General features: G+C 42.2%; 1 protein-coding gene across 1 annotated transcript in view; it reads right to left on the bottom strand.

The window, feature by feature from the left end:
• The window catches only part of KCNQ5 (potassium voltage-gated channel subfamily Q member 5), a 527,262-nt gene that overhangs the window by 51,288 nt on the left and 454,936 nt on the right, over positions 1–21,038 (bottom strand). The window contains exon 9 of the mRNA XM_083177212.1: positions 14,062–14,088. Within this exon, the coding sequence (XP_083033338.1) occupies positions 14,062–14,088 (27 nt within the window). The remainder of the gene's footprint in view (positions 1–14,061; positions 14,089–21,038) is intronic.

The raw sequence follows: 21,038 nt of genomic DNA on the forward strand, positions 1-21,038 counted from the left end.
ACAAACAAACATATAAAAATACACACATACACATTGTCCCCGATGTGAAAAACACACACACAAATAAAACGTTTAAGGATTCACATGTTGGCCCCTAGAGGAAAAAATAAAACATGTAAGGCTTCACATGAAAAAAAAACACACATTAGTCCCCACAAGAAAAAAAAGAACACACTGAAACTTCACACACAAAAAAACCGAACACATTGGCAACAATTTGAAATACAACAAAATGGCCCCCAACGGAAATGGGGAATAATAAAATACATAAGGCTTCACATGAAAAAAAAAGCTTGCTTTAAATAACTTGCAAAATGTAATTATGTTTATCGGACAGGCTGATGGGGGCTCACACTCATTGACTGCCTGTCTGGGATAGGGCTGTCACACTACAGATCTGCATTCTACTTGTGGGCTGTGGTTTCCATGAGTCCTTCATATGTCTTGTTGCATTGTGCAGCAAATTTCAAGATAGATTAGAGAGAGAAGCAATAGGAGGACAGAGGCAATAAGGAGGGGTGATGGGATGGGGGGTTTAGGGGCCTTAAAAGGACAGAGACTTTAGATAATTCAAGTGCCTCACAAGCTCTACGTGACTCCTCGTACTGCCCAACAGCTGTCACCCCACCTACTAGAATCCAGAATCCAGACTGCCGGTGCTCCAACAGGGGGGTGAGCGCAAAGAAGCCCCTTGCGGGCTTGCTGCTCTTGCCACGCTGCAGGCTCGGTGGCTCACTTCGCTTGCCATAGGTTCTATTCTCCTTCTATGGTGGTTGTTGGCCCCCACAATGGAGAATAGCCCCTGTCAGTTGGGATCCAGACTGTCGGGCATTTAAACAGTTGGGATTCTGATGTCAGAGTACTGACCATCGGAATCCTGACTGTCGGGCAGCCATCTGGCACCCTGGAGAGAGAGGGAGCTGTGAATACAGAGATTGGAGGCAGGAGCAGATAGAGACGACACTGTCATTTGGACAGGCATTTAACTAGGAGAGTAGACCACCATTTTGAATCAAATGCACTTTCCAGGTGAAGTTTAAAGGAGGCTGGATGAACAAATAAGGGCTACACTTTGATGTGACATTTCCTGCACACAGGGCAGGTGCAAGTTTTTTTGGCAGATTCTGGAGCCCCTAGGCAGCTGCCTAATGGTAGAGCTGGCCCTGCTTGCACACATAGCAGACAACTGGTTTGCAGAGACTAGGCTTGGGGGAGTCCATCCAAGTCCACAGTCCAAAACCAAGACGTATTGCGATGTACAGTGTATTTGACTATTGGATTAATCCTTTTTACAGAAAGATGGCAACCACAACAGACTATGCTGATATTCCTGTAAAATAAGCTCTGGCAAAACTTAAAATAAGAATCATAGACAAAATGAGTAAACAAACTTGACTTCCATGATCCCTTACTTTATATATTTGACCAATCTACTCACCGAGTGGTGAGCAAAGAGTAAAAGTACAGAGCTTGGGCATGAAGTATAATTACTTGGACAATTTCACCAAAAATTAAGCTATTTCATTATATTTGTCTCTGAGAACTTTCAATAGTATAACCATAAATAATTCCACACCATAATTATATTCCAAATATGATACATGATTTAATTTGTCCTGTAAATCCGGGTTCTTTTAATTCTATTTATAGGCATGGAGTGAAATTAAAGGTTTACTGTGGAAAAGGGAAACTGTTGTGTGAAAAACATAACATGGCAGAATTAAATTAGCACAGGTGGAGTATTCCTTATCCAAATATCCCTTATCCATAGTTTCCAGAAAGTAATTTTTTGTTTTTGCTAAAAGCTCTACTGAGACACCTGTACCTGGCACTACTGAGGATATGATATGTAACTGGCACTAAATATGTACAAGTAAATGACTGCTTGGCATTTAAATTCAGTGCCCAATATAGCACAAACTTTGTTTCATGTTTTGAAACCTTGTTTCATGGACAATAAAATATATTTGTGTATATTTCATGTTTTGTACAACATAAATGCAAGATACCTCATTAAAATATAAAAATATTCTGAAATACGGAATAATCCGTTATCTAAAATTTTTCTGGTCCCGAGCATTTTGGATAAGGGATACTCAACCTGTATTATACTATTTCCTATTGCAAATTGTAAAATTCTTGTGCACCTGAACAAATTGAATACAATGCCTTCTAAAACATATGTAAAGTACTGAGTGCAACAAGGAAAAATACATTTGCATGGTCAAAATCCTGTATTTTCTCACATTTCTGCTCAACATCTCAGGGAGGTGCAAGTAGAAGTTATGAGCATACCTGACACAACCAATCAGAGCTACAATTGAATTGCTCCACTAGGAGCCCATTACATAGCGTAAAATATCATTTAATCCCCCCTTGTATTCGCTACGTGTCTAAAAACTGGAATGGCAGATACAGACATGGCACTTTTATATATTGTTGTCTGATGTGCTCTTTTGACTCCTTAGTATAATGCATAGTATAATAAAAATCTAGTCATTCTCCGCAACCCAAATTTGACAATATGCTGGTCAGTAGGATCACTGCTATGCACTGGCATATTTAGAATGGGAGCAGTGTGTGCAATGCACACTATACACATATTTTTGGAAGCAATAACATTGCAGAAATTGTCAGGAATATAGCATAATGACCTTTTTATGGCGATTTGCGAATGCGCAGTGAGAACATCACTGGGAAAATGGCCACTGCACCATTTTCCCAAAGACCTAGTGCCCAGAGTATAAAGTGCTGCTGTCAATAGGAGGAGGGCCCCAGATGGAGTCTGCAAATGGGCCTCATTCTCTCTAGAAGCGTGCCTGCTGGGTTGCCATATTTGTTGAATAGGAAGTCAGTGCAATGCTGTCTGTACTGAATTGCTTCAGGAGGCTGTCTGTTTTTGTATAAAGGCACTGAGTTTCTGTATTTTATGACAGTCATTATCATGCTATGTAATAATACTATCTGCATTGGACATGTCACTGGTATGCTCTATGTATAGTACGATGGTCACTAGGTTGCTGTCTGCATGCTGTATTACAGGTGCTAGAACACTGTCTGCAGTGCATGTCAGTCACTGGAATGTCTATATGTGGTGCATGGCAGCAACAGGTTTGTTGTCTGTATTGTGTAGCAGCCTCTCAATAGTGCAGGGTGGCAAATGGGATTCCTTCTTTATTCGAGGTGTGTCAGTGGTATGCACTCTGTAGGGTGTAATAGTAAATGGTATTTGTAGTGTATGCCTGTGATATGGCCACTTTTAGAACCTTTTCCATGGCCACTTTATATCTGTTCCTGTTTACGTGTGAGGTTTACACTACATTATAACAGCATGCATATGTACAAAAAACATAACGTTTTGTATGTTTTTGTATAGCATTAGCAGTTTTTCTAAATATATATTGATTAACATGGTATACTTGATTAATTGTGTAATCGAATTGGTTATGCAGATACATTAAATAGAGCGGTTATACATTTTATACAATTAGTATTTATATCCTATTTGCGCCTGATTGCTTTGTTGTATGTTCATCAGCCTACATTAACACACTATATTCTAGGTTTATGGGTAAATTTTTTCTTATACTGTATTAAAAGCCCCTAAACAAAAAGTGGATCAACATTTTTTTACTTTTAATGTCTCACCCATTGTAAAAAAATGATTCAACAAATAAAAATGTGCTTTCATGCTCATATCAGTATCAAATAAGAAGAAAATAAATACTTGTCATAATGGTTGTATGTGAAATGATGTACTGTACTGTCACCATGTTTAATAACACAAATAAATAGCATATGGTGGTATTATTATTAGCATGCAATTCTTCACCTGAAAGTTTTCTTAAAAAAAAACAACAACCCTGAAATGCGAAACTTGCAACCAAAAAAGAAGTCCTACCGAGCTATCAAAATACTTAACCATGCCCTATTGGAAGAACACATGCAAAGCATTTCCGAGCACTTGTTATCATTCACCTTCCTGATGATTTTCCCACACTCGTACAATAAATAGACAATAAATACTTTTTATATTTTTCCATGAAAATATGGCAAATATTATCAACAATAACAATTAGTAAATATGTAAAATAGGGGCAGATGTATGAAGCGGTGATAAAAGAGAAGTGAGCCAGAGGAGGAGTTACACATGGCAACCAATCAGCACTGAAGTAACAAAGTTGAACAACTTCTGTTCAACTTTCAGATCCAATCTGGCCCACTGTACCCGTATATTAGTATAGGGACCATAATTTATTAAGCTCGGAAAATACAAAATTTTTGGCATTTGACATGTTCCATTTACCACATTCAGATGGTGCTAATTTTCAAACCCCGCTCCTTCATTATGGGAAGGAGGCCAAAATTGAGAATTGTAATCCTTTTGGATCCTTTTGCTCCTGTTTAGTGTCTTCCATTGGAAATCTCGCATTGCAGTGCTAGGTTTCATTGCTATTAAACTGGCTATAGGGAGCGCATACCAGCTAATCTTTATTCAAGCTCCCGCAATATTGAATTCCCCTACTGATTTTATATCCACCACTGATACTCACAGCAAGTTGGAAACGTAATTTTCCGGGAACACCCTAAAAGTATTGTTATATGAACCAAACTATTTATAAAGTTAGAAGCTGTTTATTATCTCCCATTAGAAATGAATGATTTTGCATTGTATAACATGTAATACTGTACCTTCTTTCCAGCATACAAAAAAGGAATTCAAAGTAATAAGCAGTAATTAGTATTTATAACATGTTAGGTACAGTTGTACAGCTCCAGTTGTTTTACACTGTTTATGTATTCTAATCACACAGTTGTATACAATAGTAATTGGCTAGATAGATCCTGGCTTCTCATAGAAAGGGTGTGAAATATTAAGGAATGGAACAATCCTGCCCCATTCTGTATCATCCTGTTCTTAAACAGATTTAGACATCCCACATCAGCATTATCTACAGAATTGCTACAGTACTGTGTGAATGGGTGATACATCCCTTTTTTCTTCTTACAAGCATGTTGGCAACATGGATTTGGCTGCTGAAAACTCTTGTTGTACTCTTCCTTCACTACAGCCATGCATTATTTACAGAAACGTAGTCATTTTCAGTTCTCCATCAGTATACAAAGTGTTTATGGGATATGGTCATTGGGTCACCAGCATGATGGTCGACAAGCATTAGGTCAACGTGCATTCAGGTCGACCTGACTTAAGGTTGACATGGGTTAGGTTGACAGGGTTATTAGGTTGACAGGGTCAAAGGTCGACATGGTTTTTTTTACTATTTTTTGAGGCAAAATGTTCTGACAGACGGTATTTCATGCCCTACCATCCACTAGGGTGTGGTGGGAGAATAAAATAGTGCCCAAGGCATGGTGAGCGTAGCTAGCCATGTGAGGGGACGCGGTGGTACGTTTTTCAATGTCCATGTCGACATGACATGTGCCGGCAGGCTGTATTTCATGCCCTACCACCCACTAGGGCAGAGTGGGAGAATAAAATAGTGTGCCGAACGTAGCTAGAATGGTGCTACGTTTTTAGTGTTTATGTTGATTATGTTGACATTCCGATTTAAAAAAAAAACGTCGCCTTTTTTATTGTCGCCCTTACCCATGTCGACCTAATGACCCTGTAAACCTAAAGTCACGTCTACCTTCCTGCATGTCGACCTAAATGCATGTTGACCTAATGGTGTCGATCTAATGCTTGCCGACCATAATGCTGGTGACCTAATGATCCATACCCGTGTATACATAGCTTAGATTGTCATAAATCATTACATTGATTAACGAAATATAACAAGAAACTACTGCTTTATTTACTAATTGTAACAAGCATATCTTGTCTCAACTCCTTGTGGACACCAGTCATTTTAATTATCCCATCTGTTCAGTATCCGATCTAGCTCCTAATATAGACGGGCGGATTGTTTCAAACTCAGGAACGTTAGGGCATTCAGTTTACGCCTGGCCATGTGTGCAGTTGTTCACTAGAATATTAACATCTATTTATAAGACCTTGTCATGTCTGCCAAGAGGTAACAACAAACTGCCAGCGTACAGTACATTATCACAGGCAGCAAGCAGCAGGGAACATTTCAAGCAAGTGTTAGAGTTCCACAAAATCTGTAAGGCCACACGAGCGAGTAGGCAGAGATTACAAAGCACAAGGAAAGGAAGTCACCCATCATGCACCTTCTATCAGATCGCATTCTCAGATATTATATGAGCAGACTGGATGCTGAATACCTAAATTTCCGAGAGCTGTACATCCTGAAGAGCTTCTGTTTACTACTACAAAGCTTACTAGGAGTGAGGGGAGATAGAGGATCAGGTTACTGCACATGGCACTAACAGGAGACAGTTAGGCCTCATCACTTCACTAAGACAGTATATTAATAAAAAACACTACATGCAAAACCACATTAGTAGAAAAGGAAGATATTGACACGAATAAAGTCATCTGATACAGCAGGCACTAAGAAACAGGTTATTAGATTGTTCTCTTTACTGTATATATATATATATATATATGTTATCTTGATCCCCTGTTCTGAGCCCAGACACAGGGGAAGAAACGGCACTCACGGATTTGGTAATGAGGTTTTATCAATTCAAAGTTCAATAGGTTACAGCATAATCTTCAACGTTTCAAGGCGTGTTGCCTTTTCGTCAGGATGCGCTGTTATGTGCAAATGGTGCCATAGGTGCCATTCACTGCACCGTGCCGTTTCTTCCCCTGTGTCTGGGCTCAGAACAGGGGATCAAGATAACCTTTACAAGACACCATAAGGGCACCGTGGTACTTAAAGATATTCGTCCGGAGGGCCGAACATACCAGAATACTATATATGTATATATATATATATATATATATATATATATATATATATATATATATATATATATATATATATATATAGTTACAATATTTGCATAATAATCAAAATCTACAGGCTACATGCAATAAAACATCCATAGTGGACAGTAATGCAGAGAAGTTGTATGAAACATAATGTGACACAGTTTATTTCATAGTAGGTTTGTTCCATAGTAGGAGGCAATAATTGTGTCTCTTATTCTGTTCCTAAATGTTTATTATGGTTAATAACATAAATCAGTCTCTACAATTTAAAATATCTTAAATGATATATTATATATATCTATAGCCAAAACAGAACATAGTTTTCAGGGTATTCCATAAATAAAATATATATGCAGATTACTGGGTTCTGGCTATCCACCCAAAGTCAAACAATTTATCCTAGAGAGGATAAGGAAAGATCTGCCCGGATGGGGCACTCGCCTTCTATAGTTTAGTAAAGTTACTGTTTGAATTGTTGCATTAAACGAAATTGTTGCATTACACTTTTCTTATCCCCTCTTGGATAAATTGTTCGACATTATTACCATAATCCCAGGGAACACCTCCACAACATAACCCAATATTTGTATCCATACTTGAGATCGATATATATTCTTTCTCTTTTGCAGTTAAGGTTGCTCAGTGCCCTAGACCTATCTCCCTACCCCTTCTTCCCCTTCCTTTTGCACATGATATCCACCCAAAGTATACTACAGTCAGGAGAAGCTGTTCAGCATATTTCATTGTCGGTGGATAACACACTGTACAGTATATTACAAAAGCCACAAGGGGAGTTATGAAGTGCTAATAGATTTCATTAACTATGGAAGACATATACTGTATAAATATAAAAAATATTGCTTGCTATTACTGTCACTTGTGCCATAAAATTTGTTTTGCTCTGCACCTGCTTTGCTACCAATGGAAACACCTGTAACAACTGTGCATACATTTTTTTCCCCATATCCACAACATTTTCCAAGAGTTAATGGTAGGTGCACTGTGTAATGCTGCCCATAGAAATTCCTCTCAGTTTTAAAGTCCAAAGGGTCACTTTTAGCAGTGCCAGTGTGCTCTTACAAATCAACTGGTACTGTAATGAAGTCTGCACACACGGCTGACGCCACTATTGCTGTATATATAATATAATTAGGATGCCTTAAATTAATTAGCTAAAAGTAGCAAAGCCTTATCTGGCAAAAAGTTTTTCTTGTTTTCGTTTTTAACCAGAAATAGGGCTTCTGCTTGTTTATCAAGGGCTATATAACTATGGGGGTTATTATTTATCCATTAGCATATGGGAATGTCCAGTGTTTTATGGGCGTTCTCATGAGAACGCTGGGCGTTCTAATTCTAATGAGGCTGTGACGCGGGTGGGGGTGGGGGTGGTCAGCTGACATCACTGGATGTTGGCTGCCTGCCCATTTCCTCCCCAGCATGCACGCATATATAAGGTTACTCAGAGCTACCCTACATATATATGCACCTTCCAGATCTTTCGATGGACAGTGCCCATCGAAAGATGTGGGAGGTTCCCCCTTCCCTGCTCCTGCCCTGTGTAACATCCATTCACAAGCCCCTACGAGCAAGTCACCCTTGTGAATGGGTGGCGACTGCCAACCATTTGCAAGGCAGGGTTTGGAGGACTTGCAAGGCTGCAAATTCAACCAGAATAACTCCCTATGTCAGGCAGTGACGATCTGATCACAGCGCTCTGCAAAATCACCCAATAGCGATCAAAATTAAATCAGGCACCAAGTTCATGCTACTGTATATCACATTGCAGTGCTGCCAGAACACATTATGCCACATAGTACCCCACATTCTCAGGGGAGGTCAAGGGCGGTGGCGGCGCTTCAACATGGTATCATGATGCGTGGTGCCGGGTGCGGGCGGCTGACATCAAATCACATCAGCCACCTGCCCTGCTGTTGGGCCTTATTCTAGTTCACTCTTTCTGACAAAATCCTTCTAAGATGGACAAAACCATGTGCACTGCAGGTGGGGTAGATGCTACTTGTGCAGAGAGAATTAGATTTGGGTGGGGTTTTACTTCAAAGTGAGATCTATATTGCAGTGTAAAAATAAAGCAGTCAGTATTTACCCTGCACAGAAACAAAATAACTCACCCAAATGTAATTCTCTCTGCAAATGTTACATCTGCCCCCCTGCAGTGCACATGGTTTTTTCCATCTAAGAAGGATTTTGTCAGAAAGAGTGAACTAGAATAAGGCCCTTTGTCCCGTAGCCTGCAAATATAAGCCAGTCTCCACTGACTTATATTTGCAAGCCCAGGAGAAATCATTCGATGGTCTCTGTCCATCAAATGATTTCTCCTGCTGCGGGCACATGCAAGGGGAAGAACTTTTTCGGCGGAGCAGCGGGGCAGGCACTCTGGGACTCAGTAAACTGCGATCAGCTTACCGAATCAAGCAGAATCAGGCTCTTACTGCAAACTTCAGGCGAATAAAGTTTATTTGTTCTTCTGTGCTTACATATTCATAGGGATGTTACTGTAGCACATCAGTGCCACATTGCTTCCTCCAATTCCAAGGACTAAACATGCTACTGTTCTTGCAGCACTATATGAGGGGGGAGGCATACCATACACCCTGCACCCATTCACAACATCACAGATATATCCAGGAAATAATGATAGACGCACTTTTCTATATTAACATATAGCTATGTCTTTATACATCTAGGCATTCTGATTAGCGAACTCACCCGTACATTCACACAAGTAGTTTGATGTTGAAGCTCTGTGCATACGCATATTCGCTTATGCGCATGTGCAGGGCTTCAATGCGGGCGCCTTTGCAGACTTGCATAGTCTGAGAGGCGCTCGCATTTGGAGACTTGCATAGTCTCTGAGGCGCTCACAAAGGGGGGGCATGTAGGGGGCAGGCAGGGGGCATTCGCATGCAACCGTCCTGTGTTTCCTGGGTGTACCTACCAAATTGCTGGGTGCGCCAAGGAAAATGCTGGGCATCACCATGCGAATGCCAGAGGGGTACCTGGTTTCCAGGGGCAGGCAGCTGCTGTCACTGAACGCCAACTGCCCATCCAGTTCTTGGAGCTGGAAGCCACAGATCTAAGTCAGCAGAGTGTAACGTATAGCGGGGGGCATTTGCACACCCAGCAGGTGGCGTTACAAGTCTTGCAAAGCAGCGAGCCAACCAGAATGAGGGCCCTCAGAACACAAGATACATGACACGAGTAAGCTTCCAGTTCATCTTAGACTCAGCAGGGTTTATATTCTATTTCAGATGGGATGTTGCTATGCTCAACCAATCAAAATCTACTTATTATTATTTAGCACCTTCTAGAAGATAGTAGAATTTGATTGTTTCCCATACCAATATCCCATCTCACTTACAACTCCCATCTTAGTAAATTTACTTCAGCGTTGGGAGTATTTTTTGCCCAAAATACTGATGTACTGTACAAGTGTCACATACACATTACAGTCCACTGGTGCATCTTTGTTGCTTTGCATTATGGCTAAGAGGCATTCCTAGAAGAAAAAAAAATGCCGGATGCCATGGGAGTCTTGCAGTACCTGCTGGCTCTTCGGCACAACCGCAGCAATGCTGTAATTACACATCTGTATCAGCAGTGCTACAAGTAGGAAGGAGCATTTGAGCATGTGAGTGGTTGAGCATCTGGGAAAACAGCTGCTGCTTTGGCACACTTGTGACACTCTCAGCCCGCAGAACAGACCATTTTTGAATGCACTACTACTGTAGCTCTCTCCAACCCCCCACCCAAGAACACCTATCACATTTCCACCACCTTTCTGATACCATATGAAATGATGACAACAGCACCTTTGTGCATACACTCTGTGTAAAACATAAACCATAGGGTTTTCAGAAATGAAATGCACGCCAGGGCTGTCTTAGCATATGGGCTTGAAGGGCAGTTGCCCAAGGGCCCCACAATGCTAGGGGCCCAAAGTTCAAGCCCGCCCCCCCCCCCAATCGCACCCTGTACCACTACCACCCCATCATGACGCTGATGCATTACTGGGAGCGAGTAGAGAGTCCAGTCTGGGAGGGGACGAGTGCTCTCTACTAACCAATGACCTGCAGTGGGAGCCCTGCTTCCACTCTTTATGTAAATATGTAGTGCAATGGTACCGCTGCATTGTGATCTTCGGCTCTGTGTCGGAGCGTCTGTAACAGCTCCAGTCACATCACCCACCCCCATGCTCCGACTGTGTCCATCATCTCTCCAAGCTCCTCCAGCGGCATCCGCTCCAGCAGATATGGCCACAAACCACCCCCCCCCCCAAGCTCCAGCCGCATCCCCGCCACCAGGTCAGGCCGCATCCGTCCCCCCTCCAAGCTCCATCCGCATGCCCTGGCCAACTCTGGGCACGTCCCCCCTTCACCCCCTCCAGCCGCAATGGTGTACTGTACTCTGCCGACATCAACTGTGCCGGCAGAGGAGACTCGCAGTGAAAGGCTACTGCTACACAAGCCCTGGCCTCCCTGCTGCTAGGCATTAATGTCAGAAGCGCTGCCCTGCCGCACCAGTTCGCACTATAGGAAGAATTGTGCAGATACCATGCAGCTCTGTCCACCAAGTTGAGGTAGAATATATACATGCACATATTTATATATATATTATCAGCAGATATATATATAAACAAAATGGGAGTCCATGCATGCAGCTTTTGTGTTTGGATAGGATTATATAAAGGCTGCTATTTTAGTGGTGTCTTGGGGGCTAATTCAGACCTGCTTGCTAGGCTGCATATTTTCCCTGCCTAGCGAGCAAGTAAAGGCCACCCTGCCAAACGCATGACCCGCTGCTGAGTGAATCCCCACACTAGCATGCGAGCAGATGTGTACTCTTACAAATACGCTTGCATGCGGCCACACAGTGAAAAAATCATTTGATGTTTGCCAGCCCCTAAATTCAGTTCAAGTAAGGACCTATATATTACACATAAATATACATATAAAGGTATATAGAGAGAGAGAGAGAGAGAGAGAGAGTAAATGGAGGCAATCCCACGAGAACCACAGCGGCAAAGGTGCAAGGAGAAAGTAAGACTGGTGCCCGCCAATATGCAGCACGACGGCTGCTAAACACAATGTCCACGGGGATGGCGGCACTCAAATGACAAAAAACTCCACACTCAGGTAGGTAGAAACAACGTTTCTGGGCTTGCTAGCCCTTTTATCGAGGTGCAGGAAGTTCCCCCTGGACATTATATATATATTGTTTTGTCCTGACGACGGGGGAGACCCCAAAACGTAGCCTACCAGGCAATAAAAATTGTCCTACGTTCACCAGCATCTAGTCCCTGAGTGCCCTTCTTTCTCTAACTGTATATATATATATATATATATATATATATATAGGGGCCCCACTGCACTGCTTTGCCCGGGGGCCCATAATGCTGTTAAGATGGCCCTGATGCACGCATCATTGCAAATAATCGCTCAACTAAGTGAACACACACACCCCTGTGTTTGTGTGTTTGGTCGGTATCCTTTGCCCACTTGGCCCTTTGTTATAGTTTTTGTGTTGTGTATGTCTCTCCTCCCTCTCCGCATGGTATGTGTTGCCCTACCTTAGCTTTTTCAGACTATCTCTCTTCCATCCAATAAGATAGTATAGGGTATACAGGTCAGTGATGTAGTGTAGGGTATGGATAAGTCAATGATGTAGTGTTGGGAATAGAGAGGTCAGCAATGTAGTGTAGATACCCTACACTACATTGCTGACCTCTCTATTCCCAACACTGACCTCTCTATTCCCAAGAGAGGGTCAGTGATTTGTGCTGGGAATAGAGAGGTCAGTAATGTAGTGTTGGGTATAGAGGGGTCAGTGATGTAGTGTAGGGTATAGAGGGGTCAGTGATGTAGTGTTGAGAATAGAGGGGTCAGTGATATAGTGTTGAGAATAGAGAGGTCAGTAATGTAGTGTTGGGTATAGAGGGGTCAGTGATGTAGTGTAGGGTAAAGAGGGGTCAGTGATGTAGTGTTGAGAATAGAGGGGTCAGTGATATAGTGTTGAGAATAGAGAGGTCAGTAATGTAGTGTTGGGTATAGAGAGGGTCAGTGATGTAGTGTTGAGAATAGAGGGTCAGTGATGTAGTGTTGAGAATAGAGGGTCAGTGATGTAGTGTTGAGAATAGAGGGTCAGTGATGTAGTTCTGGGAATAGAGAGGTCAGTAAACTAGTGTTGGATTTAGAGGGGTAAGTAGTGTAGTGTTGGGAATAGAGAGGTCTGTAATGTAGTGTGGGGTATAGAGGGGTCAGGGATGTAGTGTTGGAAATAGAGTGGTCAGGGAATATTGTTAAAAAAAAAAAAAGATAGAGGTCAGAGTTTCGATACAAGTGACCCAAGCCATGTATCATTATGCTTAAACTAATGGTGTGTACACACGGTGAGATTCCCTTGATATTCGACTTAAGATTCGAGTGCTATGCAATCTTCATGCTATCTGCATTAGATTTGCACTATATAGTCATTGCTGCCCTGTCTATCTTGGTTTCAATTTGTGCTGCCACGGGAGCGCGCATCGGGATTGCAAGGTTTTTGTGTTGTGTATGTCTCTCCTCCCTCTCCGCATGGTATGTGTTGCCCGACAGCATTGAACAGGGTTTCCTGGCAGAACGAGCCCGACATCTCTAGCTGTCGGGCTCGTTCTGCCGAGAACAGCGGGGAAGTGACGAGCTGCCGGCTGCATCTCGTCACTTCCCGGCCGCAACTCGCGGCCACGCCCCCTTCTCGCCCCGCTGAAGGCGGGGCATTGAATCCCGCCTGCATGTTCTCGGTCGAGCTGACCGAGAACGGGACTGGGTCACGGCAGGCGAGCAAGCTCGTCTGCCGTGACCCGAAGATTGAATACCCCCCTTAGTCTTTATTTGTAGCAATAATTGTGTTTCTGTTATTCAGTTTCATAAAAATAAGTAGCTAAGCTCAATCACAGTGACTGCTGATTCATTAATACTGATCACTTTACAGTATCATAAGTGAGTTAGATATTAGTGTCACATGACATTTACAATCCATACCCGATTAGAAATGGAGCCTAGAACCAGATGTTAAAAAAAATCCACCATGTAGAAATGCCTTCATTATCACTGACACACTTACATTAGTATAATATCCATATAGCTCTTTTAAAGTGCCACTAAATATTCGATAAGTGCATAAGAAATAATTTTAATACAAACCTGCCAGATGTTTCTCCTTGTTCTTTCCTTCAGGTATTAGTAAATGAAAAAGAAACAATATAAATAAGCAAATTGTATTAATAATAATATTATAATGTTACAGAAACAATGCATTAGATGATGATATAACCGAAAATAAAGGCATTAATTGATTACGAGACACAACATACAACGTAGAGAAGCTTAAACAGCAGGCACAAGGCTTTAAAGCAACATATCACAGGTCTTACTCCCACAGTCCTCATGCAACATGCTCAGTACAAACCACAGCAGACTGGCAAAGCACTCAGTAAGGCAAAATGCATTGCTGACATATACTTTACAGAAAGCTGTAGCCTTTTCAAATAGAAAAAGGTATTTGCAGTGGTTAAGTAGATTTAATTTATTGTTGTCTATTACAGTATAATTTGGAACATAAATGTATATAATTTGAAATGTTTGCTTAAATTGCATTTACATTTATAGTTATTTCATTTTATAGGGTGGGGGGGGGGGGGGGGGCAGTTGTATACAAGTGACATACAGTAACCTTGTATTTGTGTTTGTCCAACAATTGCTCTTCACAGACCTACTATCTCCAGGCTCCAACTTAATGTTTTAGTTAATGCTTAATGTTTCATCATAAACAGACACCCATTGTATCTGCAGCATTATTTACGTGTATTTTGCTAATGAAAACAATAACTGCAATAAAGATGGACCATACCATTTGGCAAGGTATCACTCCCTTTGAAAGTGTTACAAAGTAAATTTGATCAAAAATGCAGTATGACACTAGACAGAACAGAATTGGATAACAAAACTACATTTAAAATGCTTCTCACCGCTCCCACAAACCTCTACTGTGCAAACTAGGGGGGTATATTTTCTAAGGTGTGGGTTTATATTAGTGAAGATGTTGCAAAGGTATTATACCCCTAAGTGTGATGTGCACATGATGGGTTGAAACGGAAAAGGGGGACAGGGTAAGCATATCTGGTAAGGAGGGGGCAGGAAGAACAGGCGGAGCAACGTAGTCCATTCACTATTACATGTATAGTATAAATTGAATCCCTAACCTTTGTCTATACATAGAACATAGAACTAATAATCAACTGAATTGCAATGGCTCCTCCTTGGGAGCACACAGGCTGCCCCCTTTTATTTATTTATTATCAGTTTCTTATATAGCGCACACATATTCCGCAGCGCTTTACAGAGAATATTTCAACATTCACATCAGTCCCTGCCCCAGTGGAGCTTACTATATTCCCTACCACATGTACATGCACACACAGACATTCTAGGGTTAATTTTGTTGGGAGCCAATTAACCTAGCAGTATATTTTTGGATTGTGGGAGGAAACCGCAAGCACAGGGAGAATATACAAACTCCGCACAGTTAGAGCCATGGTGTGGATAGAACCCATGACCTGAGCACTGTGAGGCAGTAATGCTAACCATTACACCATCCATGCTTTTATAAGAAATGCCTTCCCATTTATTACCAGGGCACAGCATGGCTCCCTATACCCCTGACCAAATTGTAGCCTGTGCATGGAAAGTCCTGTGAATTACCGTTAAGTTGCACTATGTTCCTCTAACAGAAGATTTTCTCTTTTTATTATATTCTTTGTCATATAACTTAAGGGTTATCATTTACATACTTAACTCTAAACTGTATATTTAATTCTGGTATTCGTTTTTTGGGGGGTTTTTTGAAGCAAAAAATTATGTAAAAAAAAAAAGGTGAGTGCTGTGATCTGTTGAGAACCATATATAGAAATACTGGTTACACTGTGTTACATATGTGTTAAAGTATTTTACAATTGCTGCATCCGGTGGGGGCCTGGGGATGCTCCCATCCTCGGCCCCTGGAGGAGAAGGAGAAGTGCGGCCTGGATGGTGATGGAGGAGGTGGACAGAGGAGGCGGATGAGGGTGGAAGCGCCGAGGAGGACTGCCGAGTGTCCCCCAGAGCAAGATGCAACAACCCCCCCCCCCCCCCAGCCAGGACAGGTGACAGCATCAGCAATGGCCCCGGCATGAGCCAAAGCTAAGCAGGATCACTGGCCATGTCACCAGGTTGCGCCACCCGGCTGAAACAGCAAGTGATTCCCAGCCTGCAGGCCGCAGCTGCTGTACTCCAGAAGACTACGGGAGCCCTCCTGCCCTCCCACCTGATGCTCCAACTCCGGGCAAACCCAGCGGCAGTGGCCCCCATGGGAGCAGGTTCTGCTACTCTATAGGCCCAGAGAGGGCCCAACTCAGGCCCCACGGATTCTCCCCGCCCTCACTGACACATCCCCCACCACCACCACCACGCTGGCTCTCCTAAGTCCCTCAGCAGGACAGCCTCTGGATCCACTCCAAGCTGACTGAAGGGAAGAGAGATGGCCTGTTAAGCCCCTCCACTGCTGCCTCTGTGCAACATGATGGTGCCGCTGATGGCTGCCTAGGATCTTGTTCTATATCAGGGTTGCCTACCTGACCCTCTCCTTCAGGGAGAAAATGTTCTGTTCCTGGACTTCCCTGGTAATGTATGACTGCTATCACCTGTGGTGGAAAAACTTTCTTATAACTAGCTCCCCACAGGTGATGGCAATTATACATTACCAGGAACAGAGCATTTTCTCCCTGAAGGAGAGGGTCAGGTAGGCAACCCTGTTCTATATCTGTACTGTTTCTTACCTGCTACCTATCTGGTTGTTGCAGTCACCAAATGGCACCACTGAATGGCTGCATATCTCTACATGTGATATATCTGTACTTTGGCCCTTATTCAGATCTGATTGCAGTACACATTTGTTCTCAAAATGGGCAAAAGCATGTGCACTGCAGGTGGGGCAGATGTAACATGTAGAGAGAGAGTTAGATTTATGTGAGTTATTTTGTTTCTGTGCAGGGTAAATACTGGCTACATTATTTTTGCACTGCAATTTAGATTTCAGTTTCAACACACTCCACACAAATGTAACACACATGTTACATCTGCCCCACCTGCAGTGCACATGGTTTTGTCCATTTTGAGAACAAATTTGTACTGCGATCAGATCTGAATAAGGGCCTAAGTACAGATATATATCACACGTAGAGATATGCAGCCATTCAGTGGTGCCATTAGTCCGTTTTACCTGTTTCCACCCTGGCTGTTGCACAGCAATTCAAATCTAATTCAAAGTATACGCAAGTATACCTGGCCAATAAAGCTGATTCTGAATTTTTTTGTGTTTAAAGGTTCTATAGTTTTAAGTTATGTTACCTTGGCCTATGGTTAAATTGTCTGATTTGATAAATTGCCCTAATTATCAGATGTCACAGGTCATGAACACTCCCAACAAACTCAGTTATCTCAGTGTCTGAAGAAACATCTGTAAAAAGCTCTTAAACTGCATAGTGCCGGACACCTCGTGTAATGATTTTCATTGGGATTCATGCGGAGTTTGACACATATGCCTAAAAAAATAAACTCCAAAAAGTTGCAATTAAATCTTGAGTTGCCTCAAGATTTATACACCGTCCAGTCACAGAGTACCCTATGCACCAGTACCACGTAACCACCTTAATACACTTACACAAAATCAGGACACAAGCTCAACAAGCTTTACAAGATATGGGCCAGATTGGGAACTAAAAATGGCCCTGGAAAAAAGTCTAAATGTGGCCTCACCTGGACGGCACCAAAACATATGTGTGCTTGTCCAACATCAACATAGGTGGAATTACTGCATCACTACACCTGTGTATAAGCCGTTGGCAGTGTAGTTGTCCCCAACATTTATGCTGCTGTAACAAACCACAAACCTCCACATTTCAGATAATACCCCACCTTTCCCCCACACACACACCCCTAACCTCCATCAAGTATACAAACAACTCATTACCATAATCCCCAAACACACCAGAAATTGTTACAACCCCAGATGTCACAATGGATATATATGGACACCCACCTTAGATGAGTATTGGCAGCATCAGGTACTCTGCTCTGCGAAATGCTATGGTTATTTGTGTGGGAGACAGAAAGGAGGGGGGGTGGTGCACAAGTCTGGGCAGTGTCACATCTTTTAACCCCTTCCCGACATTTGACGTACATTTACGTCATGGTCGGGATGTACTTCCCGACACATGGCATAAATGTACGTCATGACTTGTAACTGTCACCGCGTCTAGAGACGTGGTGACAGAGGGACGATGTCTGCTGTCCCTGACAGCAGACATCTTCCCTCATTGCCCAGGGGGGGCAGCGATGCCCCCCGCCATGGGCGATCGCTGCGATTGGCTGTTCAAACGTGAACAGCCAAAAGCAGCGTTTACTGTGTGATGTGTAAAATTTAGACTCTGCTGCCCCCTAGCGTCCCAAAAAAATAAAAGAAAGTTGAAATAATGATGTAATAATAAAGTTTAGATATGGTCTATGTTAGTTATTAACTATTTTGAGTGGTATGATTATTTGTCTCACAAGCAGAAAATTTTACATTTTGCAAAAAGCAAAATGTTCAATTTTTTTACGACATTTTGTTATTTTTCACAAAAAAAAAAAAACTGTATCGACCAAAATTTACCACTAATTTAAAGTACAATGTGTCACGAGAAAACAATCTCAAAATCACTGGGATAAGTAAAAGCAAAAAAAAGTTATCCCCACTTAAGTGATACATGTCAGATTTGAAAAAAAGGGCTCTGTCAGGAAGGCAAAAACATGCTGCGTCGGTAAGGGGTTAAAAACAATAAAATCACTGACTGACAGGTGGCCTCACTAGTGCATCGGCCTCCCGGGAATATTTCCTGTACGTTACATGGCCAATCTGCCCCTGAACATGATAGAACAACGATGATTGATTTAAATATAAGCAAATCAATACTACTTTGGGTACAAGAATACTGAATAAAACTATGCAAACAAAACCATATGTTATGGCTCAAGTATCTGATATGCATATAGACATATCCATATGCATTTTTTTGCGTACATGAGCAGAGCCATTATAAGGATTTTATACAAAGGAAATGGATGTACACCTACATTGACTCAGCACGAACCCCAAACTATGTAACAATACTAGTTAAACACAATTCGAGATGTTGTCCTTCTCCACTAACACTGGTAACAAAGATTTTGTCCCATAAAAAAATTCTGATACACTTTTTCACGCTGAATTCAAATACGGTATCAGAACTTTTCTATCACCATCGGCTTTTTTTGTTCCAGAGAACACTCTTTAGGTCATGTGGACCAAAATAGTAGCAAACATAGCTATTTTTGTAGTTTGTTAAATAAAGTTTAATCAATTTAAGATAATTGTCAATCTATTTATACTAAATTCCATTTATAATGACCAATTATAATCAAAGAGAAGAGCTAAGATAAATTACACAAGAAGCCTGCATAAGTACAGCTGGACATTTTGAGACATGCAAATAGCCCCACCTGCAAGAAGCAGCTTCCTGTTAGGGTGGGGCCACACATAGCGGCGCAGTGGGTCCCGTTCAGGACAATAAAATAGATCAAATGCAAATGATGATACATAATAGCACTAGTATTATAAAACTAATATATATATGTATATATGGTACTTGTACTTGCCCCCGTTTTTGATTGTATTACATCTTATACAATCGCATCGCATGCAATATAGCGGCATGCGATGCGATACGATTTTTATTTGTACAAGCACCCTGATGGGTGCTTTTAATGTTAAATGCACCCCCATTGGCAACGCCACCCCCACTATCAACGCCGACCCGAAGCGTGGCGAGCGCAGCGAGGGGCGACAGTACGCGTCCTCCATCCTTTTCATACCCCCACTATCCACGTTGGCGTGGAATTGATTGTAGTGTGTGGAGCGCAGCGAGGGGACACGAGCCCGAAGCGTGGCGTGTGGACACGGATTACTTTTCATGTATTGCGCATCCCCTCACGGGGCTCGCTTCGCTCGCCACGCTTCGGGCTCGTATTACGCGTCCCCTCGCGGGGGCCGTTGGGTTCGTCACACTTCGGGCTCGTTGGCTCGCTGCGCTCGCCACACTATCTAATATCAACTCCACGCCGACGTGGATAGTGGGGGTATGAAAAGATCGGAGGACGCGTACCGCAGCCCCGCGTGGGCTCGCTACGCTCGCCACGCTTCGGGTTGGCGTTGATAGTGGGGGTGGCATTGACAATGGAGGTGCATTTAACATTGGAAGCACCCATCAGGGTGTTGTACAATTAAAAATCGGATCGCATGCCATTTGCTGGCATGCAATGCTATGCGATATTTCATTGTACAAGCACTCCTGTTAATTTAGCATGAATATCGCATCGCACGCATCGCATACCACTAAGTATGCTATGCGACGGGTGCCGTGCTAGGAAACAAGTACCGTGTATATATATATATATATATATATATATATATATAAAGCACTTACCCCCTCGCAGAAAGTATTGGAGCCGGCACACGGTAGTAGGTGAAGAAAAAAAGGGTTTATTGCAATTACATCATTGCACAAAGAGACAGCTGCCGACCTGACAGCCGTTTCAACTGCATGTGAGCAGTTTTCATCAGAGGTCATGATGAAAACTGCTCACATGCAGTTGAAACGGCTGTCAGGTCGGCAGCTGTCTCTTTGTGCAATGATGTAATTGCAATAAACCCTTTTTTTCTTCACCTACTACCGTGTGCCGGCTCCAATCCTTTCTGCGAGGGGGTAAGTGCTTTCTATTAACCACATTATGTGCCTGGCACCAGAACAGTTTTATCTTTAACCAGAGTGCCAACCTGAGAACCCAACTGTCTATATATATATATATATATATATATATATATATATATATACATACACTAGTTACCGTTATGTCAAAATGATGGAACATCATAACCGTGATATCAGCATCTGTGGCTGTGTGCGCCCAAACAGTGCAATGCTTGAATTCCACCACAGAGGTGAGGAGCAGTGTTAGTGTTTTATTATATAGGATATATATATATATATATATATACAAAGTCCAGCAGA

Source organism: Crinia signifera, chromosome 3 (genome assembly GCF_055691185.1).
Source record: "Crinia signifera chromosome 3, ASM5569118v1, whole genome shotgun sequence".
Taxonomy (NCBI): Eukaryota; Metazoa; Chordata; class Amphibia; order Anura; family Myobatrachidae; genus Crinia; species Crinia signifera.